The sequence below is a fragment of the Ailuropoda melanoleuca genome, chromosome X, assembly GCF_002007445.2.
Source record: "Ailuropoda melanoleuca isolate Jingjing chromosome X, ASM200744v2, whole genome shotgun sequence".
In the NCBI taxonomy this organism is placed as follows: Eukaryota; Metazoa; Chordata; class Mammalia; order Carnivora; family Ursidae; genus Ailuropoda; species Ailuropoda melanoleuca.
Window position 1 is genome coordinate 8,808,934 of NC_048238.1, and position 19,367 is coordinate 8,828,300.

General features: G+C 44.2%; 1 protein-coding gene across 2 annotated transcripts in view; it reads right to left on the reverse strand.

Moving 5' to 3' along the window:
• ARHGAP6 (Rho GTPase activating protein 6) overlaps positions 1–17,827 on the reverse strand; it is a 477,667-nt gene extending 459,840 nt beyond the window's left edge. Inside the window, exon 1 of one of the 2 annotated variants that reach the window (XM_019795051.2) lies at positions 16,162–17,827. In XM_019795051.2, coding sequence (XP_019650610.1) covers positions 16,162–16,740 — 579 coding nt within the window. In that variant the 5' untranslated portion in view covers positions 16,741–17,827. The remainder of the gene's footprint in view (positions 1–16,161) is intronic. The other variant, XM_019795050.2, reaches the window with a different exon arrangement.
• Between the last annotated feature and the right edge of the window lie 1,540 nt (positions 17,828–19,367).

The following is a 19,367-nucleotide window of genomic DNA, read 5'->3' on the forward strand; positions in this document are numbered from 1 at the left end:
ACCTTTTGCCCCCTTTACATTTTTATCATGGAATATTTTTTGTAATTTTTTTAAAAGATTTTATTTATTTATTTGACAGAGAGAGGCAGCAAGAGAGGGGACTACAAGCAGGGGGAGTAGGAGTGGGAGAAGTAGGCCTCCCGCTGAGCAGGGAGACCGATGCGGGGCTTGATCCCAGAACGCTGGGATCATGACCTGAGCCGAAGGCAGATACTTAAGGACTGAGCCACCCAGGTGCCCCTATCATGGGATTTTAAAGCTTATATTTTCATAAAAATAATTTATCCAGATTGTTCTAATTATATATAGTAATAACTAACCATTCGTTTTTATTTTGAAAGAAAGATGCTATTATGAAATTAAAAATGATGTGTAGAGATATATAGACAGAAATTACGCTAATAGATCATGATCTAAAATTCTTCAAGAAGTCTTCTGACACAAATAAATGGAAAGATATCCCATGCCCATGGATTGGAAGAACTAATATTATTAAAATGTTCATACAACCCAAAGCAATCTACAGATTTAGTGCAACCCCTATCAAAATACCAACACCATTTTTCATAGAACTAGAAGAAATAATCCTACAATTTGTATGGAACCACAAAGCAATCTTAAAAAGAATAAAACTGGAAGTATCACAATTCCAGATTTCAAGCTATACTACAAAGCTGTAGTAATCAAAACAGTACGGTATTGGCACAAAAACAGACACATAGATCAATGGAAGAGAATAGAAACCCCAGAAATAAACCCACGATTACATAGTTAATTAATCTTTGACAAACGAGGCAAAAATATTCAGTGGGAAAAAGACAGCCTCTTCAACAAATGCTGCTGGGAAAACTGGACAGCTACATGCAAAAGAATGAAACTGGGCCACTTTCCTACACCATACACAAAAATAAACTCAAAATGAAATAAGGACCTAAATGTGAGACCTGAAACCATAAAAATCCCAAAAGAGAGCACAGGCAGTAATTTCTCAGACATCAACTACAGTGACATTTTTCTAAATGTCTCCTGAGGCAAGAAAAACAAAAGCAAAAATAAACTATTGGGACTACATTAAAATAAAAAGTTGCTGCACAGTGAAGGAAACAATTAACAAAACTAAAAGACAACCTTCTGAATGGGAGAAGATATTTGCAAATGACATATTTCATAAAGGGTTACTATACAAAATATATAAAGAACTTAAACAATTCAACACTCAAAAAAATAAATAATCAAATTTAAAAATAGGCAGAAGACATGAACAGACATTTCTCCAAAGAGGACATACAGATGGCCAACAGACACATGAAAAGATGCTCAACGTCACAAATGATCAGGGAAATTCAAATCAAAACCACAATGAGATATCACCCCACACCTGTCAGAATGGCTAGAATCAAAAACACACAAAACAACAAGTGTTGGTGAGGATGTGGAGAAAAAGGAACTCTTGTGCATTGCTGGTGGGAATGCAAACTGGCGCAACCACTGGGAAACAGTATAGAGGTTCCTCAAAAAATTAAAAACAGAATTACCATATGATCTACTAGTTATTTACCCAAAGAATATGAAAACACTAACTTGAAAAGATATATTGCACCGCTATGATTATTGAAGCATTATTTACAATAGCCAAATTATGAAACCAGCCCAAGTGTCCATTGATAGATGAACGGATAAAGAAGAGGTGGTATATATATACAATGGAATATTATTCAGCCATAAAAAAGAACGAAATCTTGCCATTTGCAATAACGTGAATGGATCCAGACAGTAAGTCAGAGAATGACAAATACTGTATGATTTGACTCATATGTGGAATTTATGAAACAAAACAAATGAACAAAGGGAAAACAGACAAACCAAAAAACAGACTCTTAACTATAGAGAACAAACTGGTGGTTGCCAGAGGGGAGGTAGGTAGGGGAATGGGTGAAATAGCTGAAGGGGATTAAGAGAGCCCTTTTCATGATGAGCACTGAATAATGTATAGAATTGCTGAATTGCTACATTGTACACCTGAAACTAATATAATGCTGCATATTAACTTACTGGAATTAATTTTTTAAAAAACACTAAAAATAGAAATACCAAACAATCCAGTAATTCTACCTCTGAGTATTTACCCAAGGAAAACAAAAATACTAATTCAAAAAATATATCCACCTCTATGTTTATTGCAGTATTATTTACAATAGCCAAGATACAGAAGCAGGGGCACCCATGTGGCTCAGTCAGTTAAGCATCTGACTCTTGATTTCAGCTCAGGTCATAATCTCAGGGCTGGGAGATGGAGCTTCATGCTGGGCATGAAGCCTGCTTAAGATTTTCTCTGCCCCTCCCCCTCCTCGCTTTCTCTCCCTCCCCTTCCCTCTTTAAAAATAATTTTAAAAAAAATATGGAAGCAGCCCAAGTGTCCATCAACAGATGAATGGATAGAGAAGAAGTGTTATGTATATACACAATGAAATATTACTCAGCTATAAAGAAGAATGAAATCTTGCCATTTGTGACAACATGGATGGACCCAGAGTATATCATGCTAAGTGAAATAGGTCAGATAGAGATGAGCAAGTATCATGATTTCACTTATGTGTGGCATTTGAGAAACAAAACAAATAACAACAACAACAACAAAGAGAAACTCATAAATATAGAGAATGGGGTGGGGGGCAAGTGTGGAGCAAGTGTGGAAGGCAAAATAGGTGAATAGGAATCAGAGGTACAAACTTCCAGTTATGAAATAAATAAGTCACAGGGATGAAAAGTATAGCACAGGGAATATAGTCAATAACAGTGTAATAACTTTGGATAGTGATGAAGAGTAACTACACTGATCGTGGTGAAAATTTCATCATATATGTAAGTGTTGAATCACTATGTTGTACACCCAAAACTAAAATAATATTATTATATCAACTGTACTTCAATTAAAAATTTTAAAATAAAAATAAAAAAAGTAAAAGATGTAAATAAATAAAACTCTGGAAGAAGTCTTTCCAAACAAAAGAAAAAACTTGGGGCACCTGGGTGGCTCAGTTGGTTGAGGATCCGACTCCTGATTTTGGCTCAGGTCATGATCTCGGGGTCATGAGATCGAGATACAGAGTCTGGCTCTACACTCAGTGAGGAGTCTGCTTGAGATTCTCTCTCTCCCTCTCCTTCTGCCCCTCCCCTCCCCTGCTTGCACATGCATGCATGTTCTCTCTCTCTAAAACAATTAAAAAGAAAAAATTAACCTTTCTGCACTGTAAAAATATTGCATAGAAAAATGACTTGGAGAAAATCTGTGTAGGTATACTAAGTTAATTTTCTTCTTGATCATTCAACTTTCTCATTCGGTGAACTTAAAATAACTTTTCTTTTTTAGAACGGTTTTAGATTTCAATGAACATTTACATAATCTACATCTACCATATCTTTATATGAATTAGAAATGACACCTTATGAGGACAGTAAAACACATACCAGGATTTTAAACATCTCCCATAAGAGAGAGATATTTCTAGATAAGGAGAGACAAACTTGATGATCATGACCTACTAACTCTTCTGCGTCTAGCTTCCCCTGGGGAGAACCAAAATTCAGAATATTGCAAAGAGAAATGCACTAATTCATTTGTTTAAAAACTTATAACTCTGGAGCACCTGGGTGGCTCAGCCGGTTAAGCGTCTGCCTTTGGCTCAGGTCATGATCTCATGGGTCCTGGGATCCAGCCCCCCATCGGGCTCCCTAATCAGCAGGGAGTCTGCTTCTCCTTCTGCCTCTCCCCCCCCACCCCTGCCCACGCTTGGCTCAGTCAGTTAAGCATCTGACTCTTGATTTCAGCTCAGGTCATAATCTCAGGGCTGGGAGATGGAGCTTCATGCTGGGCATGAAGCCTGCTTAAGTTTTTCTCTGCCCCTCCCCCTCCTCGCTTTCTCTCCCTCCCCCTCCCTCTTTAAAAATAATTTTTTAAAAAAAATGGAAGCAGCCCAAGTGTCCATCAACAGATGAATGGATAGAGGTGTTATGTATATACACAATGAAATATTACTCAACTATAAAAAAGAATGAATAAAAGATTTTATTTATTTATTTGAGAGAGGGAGAGCATGAGAGAGAACATGAGAGAGAGTGCGACAAGAAGGGGGGAGGGGTGGAGGGAGAAGTAGACTCCCCACAGAGCCGGGAGCCCGATGCAGGACTCAATCCCAGGACCCCGGGATCATGACCTGAGCCAAAGGCAGACGCTTAATCAACTGAGCTACCCGGGAGCCCCCAACACAGTGAGTTCTAATCCTGGATTTTTGTAAGCAGTTTGCAAGAGAACTTTGGGTCAACAGTTCAACACAGTGAGTTCTAATCCTGGATTTTTGTAAGCAGTTTGCAAGAGAACTTTGGGTCAACAGTTTAGTTTAAACTATTCTTCAATTCTAGGGGCGCCTGGGTGGCACAGCGGTTAAGCGTCTGCCTTCGGCTCAGGGCGTGATCCCGGTGTTGTGGGATCGAGCCCCACGTCAGGCTCCTCTGCTATGAGCCTGCTTCTTCCTCTCCCACTCCCTCTGCTTGTGTTCCCTCTCTCGCTGGCTGTCTCTATTTCTGTCAAGTAAATAAATAAAATCTTTAAAAAAAAATTAAAAAAAAATAAACTATTCTTCAATTCTAGTTTGATATATTCACAATTCTTACCTGCCAAAAAGAAAATAGGGCCAAACTTTGTGTTGACACTCAGAAAGAAAGCTAAGCCAAACCGTATTTCTTTACGGAAAAAGATAACACAATATTGGCGACTATCTACAGAACAGGAGCAGCAGAATTCATGTGTAACATGGTAAAAGTACCAGGGAGACTGGTTTTTAATACAATTTCAGGAAGAATTTCCATGTCCATTATAATCTAAAGGCAGAACTATGAAGATCTTCATTTGGGGGGTCCGGGCATAGACGGGGGATGTCATAGAAAGGATTTAAGTATCACATGAATGTCTGGACTACATAGAAAACTTTAAAGCTTTTCCCCTCCTAATATTCTCTTTTGTTCCTAGACTGCTGAAGTCAGTCTAGAAATGTTAATGGGAGTTACAGTTAGATTTTGAAAGGGAAAAAAAAGCATCTGAATGTATATGGAATAGCCTCAATTTAGTGATGCTGCCCTGTTCGCCTGGAAAGATGTTGGAGAGATAAGCCATGAAAAAAAGTCAGCTTGATCTCACATGACAGTGGTGGTATGAGGAGGTGAGAAAAACACCAGGCTTGAAGTGAGAAAGCAGTCTGCCATTTACCAGCTAGAGAACCAGGGCTGGACTGGGAGCTATCCAGTTTCCAACATTCTAAGTGTTCTACAAAAAGTGTCTGATGCAATGAACTTACTATGACTAGTGTGTGGGAATGAAGGTTATTACCCCTAGGCCTGTTGGCATGTTGGGTTATAACAAATCCACAATGCAAGTCTGACAAATTCCTGTGTTCCAAGTCACTAGGCCAAAACACCAGGGGTGACAGCCTGCTGTTGCTCCAGGGCCTATCATGAAAAGTATATCTTATTTAACAGCTTGCAAAATACATTTCCAATTACCTTCTGCTGTTGTCCAACTCAACTAGGTCTACTCATTCACTTGTTGATCACCCAGGCCCTCTTCGATTGCCACGGTGGAAAGACCAAGCTTCCTGGCACACAATAGGTACAGAATACATATTTTTTATTGATGTAATATTTTAATCCAAGTCCCACCTTTGTTGCCTCCTAGCTGTGTGACCTGGACACATATTCCATTTATTTAACCTTGTTCTCCTTAGCATCTTTAAGTCCTTCCTATGTGCTTGGCACTTTCCAAGTAATTAAGTGTTGAGATCCTCACAAAAACTCCCTGAGGCAGGTACTTTATCACCATTTGATAGATGAGGAAACTGAGGCAGAAACATGCTTTGTAATTTCTTTAAGGTTACAAGGCAGGGCTGGGATCTGAACCCAGGCAGTCTGGCTCAGAGTCCACCTCTAACCCATTCACTTCCTTTCCTCTCTAACTCATTTTGGCTACTTCTTAATTGGAGTCTCAGTGTCCTCATGTACAAAATAAATGTTGACAGTATCATCCCAGAGGATTGTTGTAATAACAAGAAACTGGGTGAGCACTCTGCAAACACTAACTGTTGTTTCACCTGCCATTACCATCAACACCCATCAACTGAAATAAGTGTGCAGGGAATCAACTGGAAGTTTCAACGTGAGAAGAGTGATACTTTGCCCAAGAGCCATTTAGGTCTCAGAGTACCAGCTTGCCTAATTGTTTCTCAACACCTGGGATATGAAGTTACCAGCAATGCAAGCACCAACCCAATGCTTATTCACTCTTTGGCTCCTATAGGTGGTATGAATTCACCTGATTCCATGAGCTGTCCAGATACACAGAAATGAAAATGTGCCATTTTCCTTGATCCGTGGGCCACCCAACTCAATTCTTTTCCAATTTCTCCACAGACGTGTATAGTCTAGGCTTAGCCTTCTCTTGGGTCCATCAGCACATCGTTCGATGGGCGGTTTCTCAAGTTGCTTTCAATTCTAATGGCTCCTGAAAATCTTTGGCTATTTAATAGCTCTGGTGTGATATGGTTGGGCAATTTTTCAAGATCATAAGTAGTTTTTAAAGTCCCTGTGTATTGTGAAAAACAATCTTTTTAATCACTTGCTTTCAAGACCTAATAATCAGGACAGAGAATCTCCACGGTAACCAATCTCAGAGAATCCTGGGTTGGCTGTCAACTCTTCCACTGAATCTGCCTGAGCCGTTACTACATCCTTTGCTGCGTCTTCAAGGCCAGCATTTTACATACATTAGGCCTAAGCCGACTGCATGACTGCTCAGTTATGTCCATGTTTTCTTGAAAAGATGATGTAGCAACAATATTGGTATATTTTCTAAAAGTTATAAACACCGTTCTTTTTTTAACTGATATTAAAATTCACATTCTGTAAAATTCATCCTTTTAAAGTGCACAAATCAGCAATATCCTAAAGATATTCACCAGGTTGTGCAACCATCACCTCTATCTCATTCCAGAACGTGTTCAACAACCCAAAAAGAAACCCAGTATCCATTAGCAGTCACTCCCCATCCCTCCCTACTGCCAGCCTCTGGCAGCCACAAATCTACTTTCTGTCTGTGTGGATTTGCCTATTCTGGACAGTTCATATAAAGAGAATCACATAATTTGTGGCCCTTTGTGACTAGCTTCCTTTTCACTTAGCTTGCTTCCAAGATTCATCCACGCTATAGCACGCATCAGTACTCCGTTCTTTTTTTTTTTTTGCTGAATAATCTTGCATTGTATGGATAGACCACAGTGTGTTTATCCAGTCTATTGATGGGCACTTGGTTATTTCCACCATTTTGGCTATTACAATAATGCTGCTATGGACATTCATGGACATGTTTTTGCGTGGACATACTTTCACTTCTCTTGAATATGTACCTAGAGGTGGAATTACTGAGTCATATGGCAACTCTATGTTTAATTTTTTGAGAAACCCCCCTGCTGTTTTTCAAAGCCGCTGCACTATTTTGCATTGTCGCCAATAGTGTAGGAGCCTTTCAAAATCAAGACATTCTTGCCAACACCTGCTATTATCCTTTCTATTGCAGCCATCTTAGTGGGTATTAAGTGCTATGTCATCGTGGTTTTGATTTGCAGTTCCCTAATAGCTCATGAAAATATCATTCTTTACCTACTAACACAATAATGAATTTCATTTTTTCACACGTTACATTCTACCTCTTCTGCCATATTGTAACAGAGTTACAATTATTGCCTCACTCTCTTTTTCCTAAGCAATGACCCAGAGAGGATGCAGTAAACTTTAGAACAAGATGTCATGCCCCAAAGGTGTGTCTCCACCTTCCAGGATTTGGAAAAGTGCGGTCAAAATACAGACTCCGTCAGTCATTGACTGGATTCTGATATGAAGCACACTTTCCCTGCTACAGGCACCGGACTGGAAGAATCAGAATCCCACTGTGGAAAAATAAGCTCATAATTCTGCAAACACTGAGTGTGTCATGACGTGCACCATACTCAAAGCCTATTTATTTTGAGATGGCATCTGGTGGAGCCAAGAAGTGGAAATGGAGCTTTCTTGGAGAGATATGGGACCAGGCGATCAAAAGCAAAGTAAGAAAGAGAGAAAAAAATCTCTGCAGGAACCTTGGCATTAAGTGATAAAATTTGTATCGTGAAGCTTCAGGCCCAGTCAGACTTACTTTCTGTCATCTCTCACTCTCATACTCCATTTTCGGTGGACTTCTCAAAGTTCCTGAAGCATACCATGTTCCCTCTGACCTACAGGCTGTTCCTTCTAGCCAGTGTGCCACTTGCCTTCCTTTTTGTTTGGCAAAAGCCTCGTCATCCACTGGTTTCAGTTTAGATATCCCAGACACCCTTAGTCCTTGTACTGGCTTCCTACGGCCACTGTAGCAAATCACCACAAACCCTTCAGCTTAAAACAAGACACATTTATTCTCTTACAGTTCTGGAAGTCAGAAGTCCCACTGGACTAGGGTATAGATGTTGTCAGGGCTGCACTCCTTCTGCAGGTTCTAGGGGAGAATCTATTTCCTTGCCTTCTTCAGCTTCTAGGGGCTCCATTCCTTGGCACGTGACTCCCTCCTCCATTTTCAAAGCCAGCAGTGTAGCATTTTCAAAACCAGGTCATCCCTCCTCTTCCTCCCTCCCACTCTTCCTTCTGTCCTTCCCTCCCTCTCTCATAACCTCCCTCCCTCCCTCTCTCACCCATTCTGTCCCCACATCTCGTTCTCAGACCCTGACCCTCCTGCTTCCCTCTTAGAAAGACTCTTGTAATGACACTGGCTCACCCAGATAATCCAAGATCATCTCCCACCTCAAGATCCCTAACTTAATCACATCTGCAGAGTCCCTTCTGCCATGTAAGCATATCCATGGGTTCTGGGAATCGGGACACGGACATTTTGGGGGGCCATTGTTCTGCCTACGGTAGTCCTCCTGTGATAATGCTACAGAATTCTGAACAGTACAGGGACCTATTTATTTGAAAGTATTGCTTTCATAAAAGGGTAGGCACCTTGTGGGGCCATGCCTGTTTGTTCCACATACATCCCCCGTGTCAAGTGCACAGCCGGTACCTGATAAATATTTGATGACTGCCTAGCTGAGCGGCCAGTTTGGCTTTCTTGGACCAGAGTTCCTGGGGAAGGGGGGGAGGTAGGCTAAGATTTTATTGTAAACGCCTTGCAATAACTCGCTAAGCAGTTTGGATTTCATTCTGTACATACTGAGTCCCAGCAAAGGTTTTTGCTCAGAAAGTTAACATGATTACAAAGCATCTTTGGAGTAAAAGGCCCATAAGCCAGATGGGAAGGGGGAGAAATTGAAGGCAGGGCGGCCAAGCAGGAGGCCAGAGCCAATGAGGACCCAGACCAGGTGGCAGCAATGAGAAGGAACAGCTGGAGAAAGATGTAGGAACAGGGATATGTTCCACTTCAAATCCTTTTTAGAATGGAGTGAATGAGACGTAAACACAGCAGGACCCAGTAACTTATTTGAGAAGACAGGAGAAAGCAGAGGGGAGCACCAGAGATGCCCACAACCTGGTAAAGTAAGCAGGCAGAAGAATGGTGACGCCAACCAAAATAAGGAATGCAGAAAGGGAAGCGTGCTCATAGGAAAGGGAGCTGACCTGCTCTGCTTCAGACATGCAGAACACGAGGAGTCCAGCTGACACTGTGAGCAGACGTCCAGGAGGAAATCAGAGACGTCAGGAACTCAAACACAACAGTTAAACGTGTCCCCGAGAGGGATGATGGCTCAAGTCGCAAGAGTGAATGAGATCATCACAGGAGAATGATTTGAAGGAAAAACACAGGACCGTGCGGATGGGTGGACAAAGATGAACGAGGACAGAGACAGAAAAGCAGGAAGAGACACTGGAGATGGAGAGGCGGCAGCTGTGACTCGGGGTGGTGGGGAAAGGGGGAGCAGGAGCGAGGGCGGGACAGTGCAGCACTTCTGCTCAGAAGTCCAGCCAAAGGAGGTCTAAGAACAGTCTTGGAATTGTTGGGACCTTCGAGAGAACTGTTTCTGTAACTAATGGGGATAGAAAAAAGATTGCCAAGGTATAAGGTGCTTGTGGCCGCAGACTTTTTCCAGAAGTTTGGCAGTTTATACTGACAGTCCAGAGAATTTCCAGGTAGTCCTGCCCTTAGCTTGTCTGAATTTGAGCTTAATCCTACCAGTCCCTCTCTTTAACTGTAAGATAAGGAGGCTACAGCTAGATGCCACGAGGTCCTTCGTGAGTCTAAAACTTGCTCCTTCCAACCTGCAAATCCCCAAATTCTGGTGAAAGCTCAATCTCCAGGCATCTGAGAAGTTACTCTCTATTTAAATTTAAGTTTAAAATTACTTTAGGGATGAATTCTAGCAGAGGGATACTCCAAGAGACAGCATATGAAAGCTGAGTAACTATTCTCCTAATTTATAAGTTCTTATAGCATTACGCTGATTTTAAATCTGTATGCAGATTTCCTTGTAAAATACCCTTTGTCAATTTCATATGTGAAGCTGTCTTACTCTAATTACTTCCTCTTTGGTGACACCAGTGAGCCTCTATTTTTAACAACAGTATTCATCTGTGCCCTCATTTTAAATTTTAATTCCAGTTTCCACCATTATATATTTACCACTCAATTTTTCCCTACACATGTATTTGGACACCCCACATTTTTTTCCTATCCTCGGTATCTTTTGGAAAGGAATTTCTTTTTCCAATTCAGAGCTCTGGTTGACATACACCAGAAAAGAAGAAGAAAATGAAAAGAGTGAAGCCAGAAGCATGAGAGAAAATAGTAGTACAAAGCAAAACCTAGAATTCAGTTTCTTGTATAAAGCAGCACATTACACAGAGTTCCTTAACTTCAGCGCTATTGAAATTTCGAGCAGGATAATTCTTTGTGGCAGTGATGTGTCCTATACGTTGCAGGGTGATTAACAGCATCCTTGGCCTCGACCCACCAGATGTCAGTAGCGACCCCCTATCCCAGCTCTGGCAACCAAAAATGCTGCCAGGTATTGCCAAATGTGCTCAGGGTGCAAACTCACCCACAGGTGAGAACCACTATTCTATAGAGACGAACCTAGTAGTTCAATAATGCAAGAAAACAATTTGCTAAAATGGAAAAGAAATACGGAAGTATTATGTTTATATGCCAACTCCCAACTGTTTGTAGGATGCTTGGCATGGTTTCCCCATGTCTGCCTCCTCTGAATATCTGTACCCCCTGCTTGTTTCACTCTGCTAATGCATGGTCCCCCCCGCCAAGACACCAGAGTGATCTAAAACACATATCTGATCATGTTACACCTTCATGCTAAAAAAAAGCCACCGATTTCTCCCACTCTCTACCACAGAGTTTCTCAACCTGGGCACACTTGACATTGAAAGCCAGAGAATTGTTTGCTGTGGAGCTGCCCTGTACATTGCAGAATGTTTAGCAGCATCCCTGGCTTCTCCCCCACTAGATGAAAAGAAGCACCCCCTCCTGTAGTAAACAGACTAATGTCCCACCGAAGATGTCCACACCCTCACCTCTGGAACCTGTGAATATGTTAGGTTAGGTGGCAAAAGGGAATTAAGGTTGCAGATGGAATTAAAGGTTGCTAACCAACTGACCTTAAAATACTGAGATTATCCTGGATTATCCAGGTGAGCCCACTGTAATCACAAGGGTCCTTAAGAGAGAGAGAAAGGACTACGGAACTCAGTCAAAAGAAGAGATGCAACAAGGTTGGTTCTGAATATGGAAGAAGGGGGCCACTGAAAAAGCAAAGGAAACAGATCCTGCCTTCAGAACACAGTCCTGCCAATACCTTGCCTTTAGCCCTGTGAGACCCATTTAAGACTTCTGACCTCCAGAACTATAAGGTAACAAATTTATGTTGCTCTAAGCCACTAAGTTTGTTATGGCAGCAAAAGGAAACTAATATATCACCACCCCCAGCTGTGACAACCAAAACTGTCTTCAGACATTGCTAAATGTCCCCTGGGGACAAAGTCACCTCCAGGTTGAGAAACACTACCCCACAAAATGTCCAGTCCAAACTCCTGAGACGCACATAGTGGGGCTCTTCATACTGAATGCTACCCAAACTTTTGAATACTATTATCCAATACACAGCAAGACACAGCCTCTGCTCCAGGCATACCAAATTTCCAACTTCAAAAGCACTTTACACCCTTTCACCTCCCTGCAGATTTAATGACAAGAGGTGCCTTGGAGCATAGGCCATGTGCTTTGGCCCTCCTGCCATTGCATCCACGCCCATAGTTAGTTATTATCCTCCAAATATGTGCGTATTTCTGGTCTCATGAGGTTACTATATAGACAGCCACATGGTTGCTACATAAAATAAGCCACAGATGTCCTCACTTCCTCATCCAAACCAATGTTGCCCTCAAGCCCCTCTAAGTCCTCTTCGCTGGACACTCTGGCATCACCAACTCCTCTGTGCCTTTGCATGTCCACTCTTTTCTCTTGCACCAAGGAATCACCTCCCTCCTTCTTCTAAATGGCAGGCACCTTTGAAGATCAAGTTCAAGTCTTCTCTGCACAGTGAAGCCTTCCAAAATTCTCCAAAGCACAATGAATCGTCACCCTCCCCCCGCCAACACACACAGCCCAGTCCCTCACTGTGCCGATCCTCCTGCACCGGACCTACTGGTCAACTCATCTGTCCTCCTTATTAGACTGCGAGCTCTTTAAGGGCCAACACCATATTTCTCTCTGCATTTCCAGCACCTAGAGAAATCTTGTGCTCAAGAAGTACTTATGACAGGAATGAAGAAAAGAAGTCATGGATAGAGAGAGATCATTTTAATTATGGGTTATCAAAGCTGGCAAGCTCCAAGTCAGCTATGAGCATAATCCTAGCTCTGATCCATAAGAATTAGGAGAATGCCAGGGTTGGAAGGAGACCTGACTCCTTTGAGATCAGAAATCAGGGACAGAGCTGAGCTTCTAAGAACACAAGTTGAGAAGCATGTACCAACTGTGTCACCATGCATTATCTATCCCTTTGTCTTCTCTCTTTTTCTACTCAACAGATATTCTACCCAGCATGTCCATGAATCCATTTTTGTTAAAACAATCCTAAAACACATAGTAAGGAAATATTAATAGAGTCGTAGCTGACTTTAATACCTCCTGGTTTTAGGCCATAAAATGGCCATTTGGGAGTTTTGAGTGGGCACAAGGCATAGAGCTGCAGGCATTTATGAGAGTCTTGGGAGCAGGATCCATTTATGAACAATTTAGTTTAAAACCAGAGAAGCTGCTCAAAGAACTAAGCAGAAATAAATGTGATCCATCACTGGCTAAACCTGAATGAAGGTGAATTCTCAGGTTTGGCTATGGATTCAATGGAAGAGAAACAGAATTGTTTTGTTTTGTTTTTGTTCTTTAAGATTCCATTTATCTATCTGACAGAGAGAGAGGCAGCCAGTGAGAGAAGGAACACAAGCAGGGGGAGTGGGAGAGGAAGAAGCAGGCTCCCAGCGGAGAAGCCCCATGCGGGACTCGATCCCAGGACCCCGGGATCACGCCCTGGGCCGAAGGCAGACGCCCAACAACTAAGCCACCCAGGCGCCCTGAGAAACAGAATTGTTTAACAAACCATAAGAGACATGCATGACTCAAGAGAGATCCACATGGTTTTAGAAGTGGACAAAGGCCCCAGGGAAACTTTCTGCCAGCTGAAAGCACTGAGGTGGGCACTCGCTAGATAGCCAGCATGAGGTGCTACATTCAATTCACTGGTGCAGTGGTTCTCAGCTGGGGCAACTGTGTCCCCCAGAGAACATTCGGCAGTGTCTGTAGACATTTGTCACTGTCACACTGTTGGGGAGGAGGGCTACTGGCATCTAGTGGGTAGAGGCCCAGGACACTACTAAACATACTCCAAGGCACAAAGAATCATCCAGCCACAACTGTCAATAGTGCAGAGGCTGAGAAACCCTGAGCCAGAGCAACCAGGAAGAGCATAAGAACCCAAGTCCTCCTCCAGACCCACTTTAAGTAACCTTGCAAAGTGTTCATTTGTTGGACTTCTGACCTTGTTGATAAAGAATCTCTTTTAGGAGAGAGGATCCAGCTTGTTCGTGAGAAGGACAAGCAGTGCTCAACTGGACGAATTTCCTTGGTTCTAGGGCCTTAAACTTTTGAAAGGTAATATAGGCCATTAAATTCCAGACTCAGGGGTTACAATAGGATATCTGGGCCTCTACTAAACAAAACCAGCCTTGGACCTTCATTCCATCCAGTCATTCCACGTTCATTCGCATGAACGTTTGATGAGAAAATGTTATTCTTTTGCTAAATAGCTATGTGCTAAGTTTTAACCAGTGTAAAAAGGTGAAAGTCATGGTAGACGAGCTTGCCGACTGCCCCAAAACTGCATAGAACAGTTAAATGCCACCGGTATTGCTGCAGTTCAGATACCATTGATTAGAGATTTTAATGGATAAGAAGATAATTTCTAACCAGCCATGATCATCTACAGTAGAATACCTTTTGGTCGTAACAGCAACAGCATCTGGATACTATATTCCAAGTATGTACAGTTGTTAAGAAAAGCAAAGACATTCTTAATGATGCAATTGGGTTTAAACGTGAACATCAGTGGCTGTCTAATCCAAGAACTTGGCTTGCTTTTGCATTTCTCTCTCCTCTCAACTCATACAGAATATTCTGATAATGTGTGCTTCTGATATATAGCAGGAATTCAGCCCCTTTAAAGACCAAGAGAAACTGAACATCTAGATTTTTTATCCTCTTCCTAATGCTGAGGTCTCTGGTTTGGAGAGAATCTCTTGTTCTCTGACCTGACTTTCCTTTCTACTGCCTATCTTCCTCAAGAAAAAGGCAGAACAGTCAGCAATGTTTGTTAGTTTTTGTAATCCATACTCCCCACACAACAGCAAGTTACTTTGACATAATAACTAATATTTTATTAATATATGATATTAATATTTCTGATTAATACTGTTGATTTTTCTAAGGCGGTCTATTAAAAGCCAAAATTTCAGTTATCTCATGGTAACAGAGCGAGGTATGATCTTGGATGCTATTTTCAAACTGCTTTTCTTGGTTGTGTTTCCTTTATTTAGTCCAAATCTCCAGCAATTACATGGTATTTCATTTCATTTCTGTAATTCTAACTGTACTTTAAAATATTTAATTACAACTGATGGAATCTCCCTTCCCTTATGGAAACAGATCCAAGGCAAATCTATAGAATTTGTGAACTGAAAGAGATTGGAAGTCGTTCATTTCTAAAACAACTACTATTTATTCTCTAAAAGCATGCTGCCTTCCAAGTACCCATTGACCACAGTTTCCCAAGAGCTCTATTCTCCATTCTTCTTAACCGACAGCAAACATTTTAAAGGTACCAAATAGCTCCCTCTGAACTCCCTATTTCTTAAAGATTCCTCATTCACATATATTTTATTAACTACTAGTTCCCATAGTGGAATTTGGGCATATTTCCATGATCTCTCATAGCCTGAAGCAGATATTCTTTTCTCCTAGATTAAACTAGTACTCAGTACCATAGATTTCTGAAATTAGACCTTTAGGGAGAAGAAAAGATCAAAACTAGAGAATTCTAGTAGTTACTCCCCACACCACCCAAACACACACCTCCACACACACACAATCAACAACACCCTCCAGAATAATGTTTCTGAATTCTCTGTAGAACAACCAGATGGCAGATATATTTCAAAACACATTACATCCAATCCGTACATGAGCATAGGAATTAGATCATTTGAGTTCTGAAAAAGATCCACACTGGATGAAGGGATAGGATGACCCTTTGAAATAGCCCACAGCACAAACAGGAAAGCAGAACATCATCTCTCCCTGCAACTCCCACCACTGCTCCAAAGTGGAGCCAAGAAGCCCTAACAAGACACACATGGGTGGCCACGTCCCATTTCCAGGCACCATTTAACCGGGCAAAGAGGGACAGCCACACCATGGAAACCTCTCAATGGGTCCCTGGCGTTGTAAATTTTACATGATGGAATTAAACAACTGCCCAGGTGTCCAGCCTTGGGTCATGAGAATGCGCAGCACCAGACCCTACCTACCTCGGACTTCCACACAACGTAGGGGTGGCTGTGGCTGTTGGGGGGGGACTGGAACTTCCTCTGCTGAAGCCACCTCCTGGGAGAAGTGAAGATGCCATTAGGGCCACCCCCGGTGGAGCAGAGGATGGCGCTGCGGCCACTGCCAGGCCCAGCCAAGACTGAAGGCAGGTCCCAGGCCATGCTCTTCTTGAGGCCTCCGCGACCCAGGGGGACCTCATAGTCAAAGTGGAAGCTGCCAGAGGGCGACTTCTCCTGAGGGGTACTGGGCGTGGAGAAGGATGAGCAGAGGGGTCTAGGGGGCGGGAGTCGGTTGGCCCGGGGGTGTGGACCCCGAGGGGAGGACGCCGAGCGGGGGCTGAGACCCTCGGCTGGAGACAGTGGGGAGCAGAGGCGGCCCCCGGTGGCCCCCCGCGAGCTGCCCTCCATGCCCGCCTCGCCCCCACAGCCGCCGATCAGGGCCGGGTCCAAGCTGCGGGTCTGGCGCAGCTTCCTCTTGGAGAAGCCCTTGGCCGAGGCCGCGCCACCCGAGGCCGGCGAGGAGCAGGAGAAGACACTGTGGAGTAGGCTCTGGGCAGACATCTCGGCGGGACTGTGCCTAAGGGCCACCCTCTTCCCGCTCTCGGGGACGCTGGCGATTTGGAACCGGGAAAGAAAGGGGGCTCAGGCTAGGCTGCCAGGCGGGGCTGGCCCGAGGCTGGCCGAGGGCGGTGGAGGGCAGTGCCCGGCTCACGCGCCACCAGCGCGCTCCAAGTGCCCCAATGGGTGCAGAAGCATAAGATCCATCACCAGCCTTCTAGGAAAAGAGGTCGGGTGGCCTCCTGTGGCCACCAGAACCTTGCCCCAGAGCCCAAGCGGCGAAAGAGGTGAGGAAGAGAAGGAGGAAGGTCAGGCGCTCTCTGGGTTCCCAGCTCCAGCCCGCCAGCGCCACTCCCCCTTCCCAGTCAAGGCAGGAGACGCCGAGCGGCTCGCTGGCTCTGGACAGCCTCGAAGTCTTCAGCAAGCTCCTCCTCGCGCCCTGAGGACCGTCCCGAGGGCTGGGGAGGAGGCCTCCCGGGAGTGCGCTCAGGGCGCGTCCGTCGCACTCCCCGTGCTGCGAGAGCGACTTCCTCCGGCTCTAAAGTTGGGCGCCCGAGCTGCGCCTGGGCTGTACCGTCGTGGTGTCCCGGCCCCTGAAGCTGTGCGTCTGGCCTCCCCTTGGCTGTTGCGCCCACTCCTCCGACTGGCTAGGTGCGAGGGTGTCTCCAAGCTCCAGGTTCCCTCGGGGTGCTAGCCTTGCTACGAAGTAGGGACACGGACCGCGCTTGCCTAGGGCCTCCCAAGGGCTGAGTGGCTATGATGGGAGAGAATTCCTGGCTGCGCTCAGGGAGCTGAGGAGAAAGCCCCAGGGGCGAGTGCCCAAGCCCCGCCGGATAAGAGCTCTGGATATTCGCAGCCCAGCCGTGGGCCCAGAGCTGGAGTGGAGCTGTCCCCGCACGCTCACGCTGGAGGCAGAGGGAAGGGGGTGGGCGGGACGGATAGGGCGGGAGGGAAGCCAGGTCTGGAGCTGGGGCGGAGCCAAGAGCAGGAGAAAGCAGAACGTGGAGTTTTCCAGGCGCCAAACCTGGGAGCCGCGCAGAGAGAGCGCAGCTCGCCCCTGATAACCGGTCTCCAGGGGAGAAAGCTAGTGAGGACGGAAGTTCGGACCTTCTCCCTGTCTCCCCTCCCCCAGATCAAGGGGGCGCCAGCTCCACTCACGTTTCTGGAAAGGAAAGGAAGTGTCAGATTGCACCCCACCCACTGGTGTCAGATGGGCAGCCCAGGCCGGTTGCTCTAAAGTTGGAGTTAAATCTCCTGTCTTCCTTTTTCAACCCCCTGCTGCTTTCTTTTTTCTTTTCTTTCTTTCTTTCTTTTTTTTTTTTTTAAGGACAGAGATTCAGTTCAAAAGCAGTGGCCGCAAATGAATGGACTGGAGATGGGGACCTACTATGGAGGTGGGGGTAGTCCTGGCCCAGTAAAGGTCATGTGTGAATGTATTCGAGGAGGAGTGGTGAGTGAGGCTGGGCAGGAGGCAGGCGCCCAAAGCAGCGTCAGCCCAGAGGCTGCGGAGATTGGCGCTCACAAGTGATAGGTCTCCAGGTTCCGCTCTGGGATGCCTCTGGGCGAAGCGCGCAGCGGCCACATTCCTGAGAAGCTGGAGAACACTGGCGATGTCAATGTTCCCCGCTTGGAAACGAGTCTGGAAGCAGCTTTTCCCGCTACTGTCCGACCCCTGGAATCTAAAAAGCGCAAAGCCTCGCCCGCCTCTTGGCAGGCTTTATGATGTAACATTTAAGTTTTGCAACGCAACTTACAACCTTCTCCATAGGGGAGCAGAGAGAATGCTGGAAATGCCTGTGTACTTATTTAACTATGTTCGTGTGTCCTCTTTTACCACTTCAGGGTAAAGAGAATTATCTATGAATGTAAAGGTGACTTTCCTCTACCATATCTTTTATTAAAGAAAGAAAAACTTAACAGTGAACTTACAACTGCAAGTGTTTGGCACAAACGTTCACCTTACTGTGGGTATATAAGAATTATCCAACTTTGATTTTGGAAAACTTCTTTTATTCCCTATAAAATTTCCAGGGGAGGGGGGTGGGGGAATGGGATAGGCTGGTGATGGTATTAAGGAGGGCACGTATTGCATGGTGCACTGGGTGTTATACGCAAGTAATGAATCATGGAACTTTACATCAAAAACTAGGGATGTACTGTACGGTGACTAACATAACATAATAAAAAAATTTTTCCAGGGGAAAATTTTGTCTTTTCAAAAGTGTGTTCGATGTTCCTACTTATCCGACTATCTAGGAGAAGGCACCTCCTAAAACCTAGCAGAAGAATCCAACGCTTCCACAAAGGGCTTCATTCGGCCCCCAGGATCCCTGCTGCACAGGTTTTTGTAAATGTGGTGGGACAGACTACATCCATGGAGTTCCTTCTGGTAACTTCATGACCTATCTGCTGCCTGAAGACACACTGAGTACAAATTTCCCAGGACACTCACCACTGTCCATCTCTTCGCACCCTGAGACTTAAGTATTTTCATTGTTTGACAATTAGGTGTGTTTGGAGAAGCACAGCATTTAAAGTCGCTTACTTCCCTGCCTGACTACACATGCCAAATTACGTGTGGGGGATTGTTGGCGTTTTCTCTCTTCCCTCCTCAAACAAGTCACATTTGA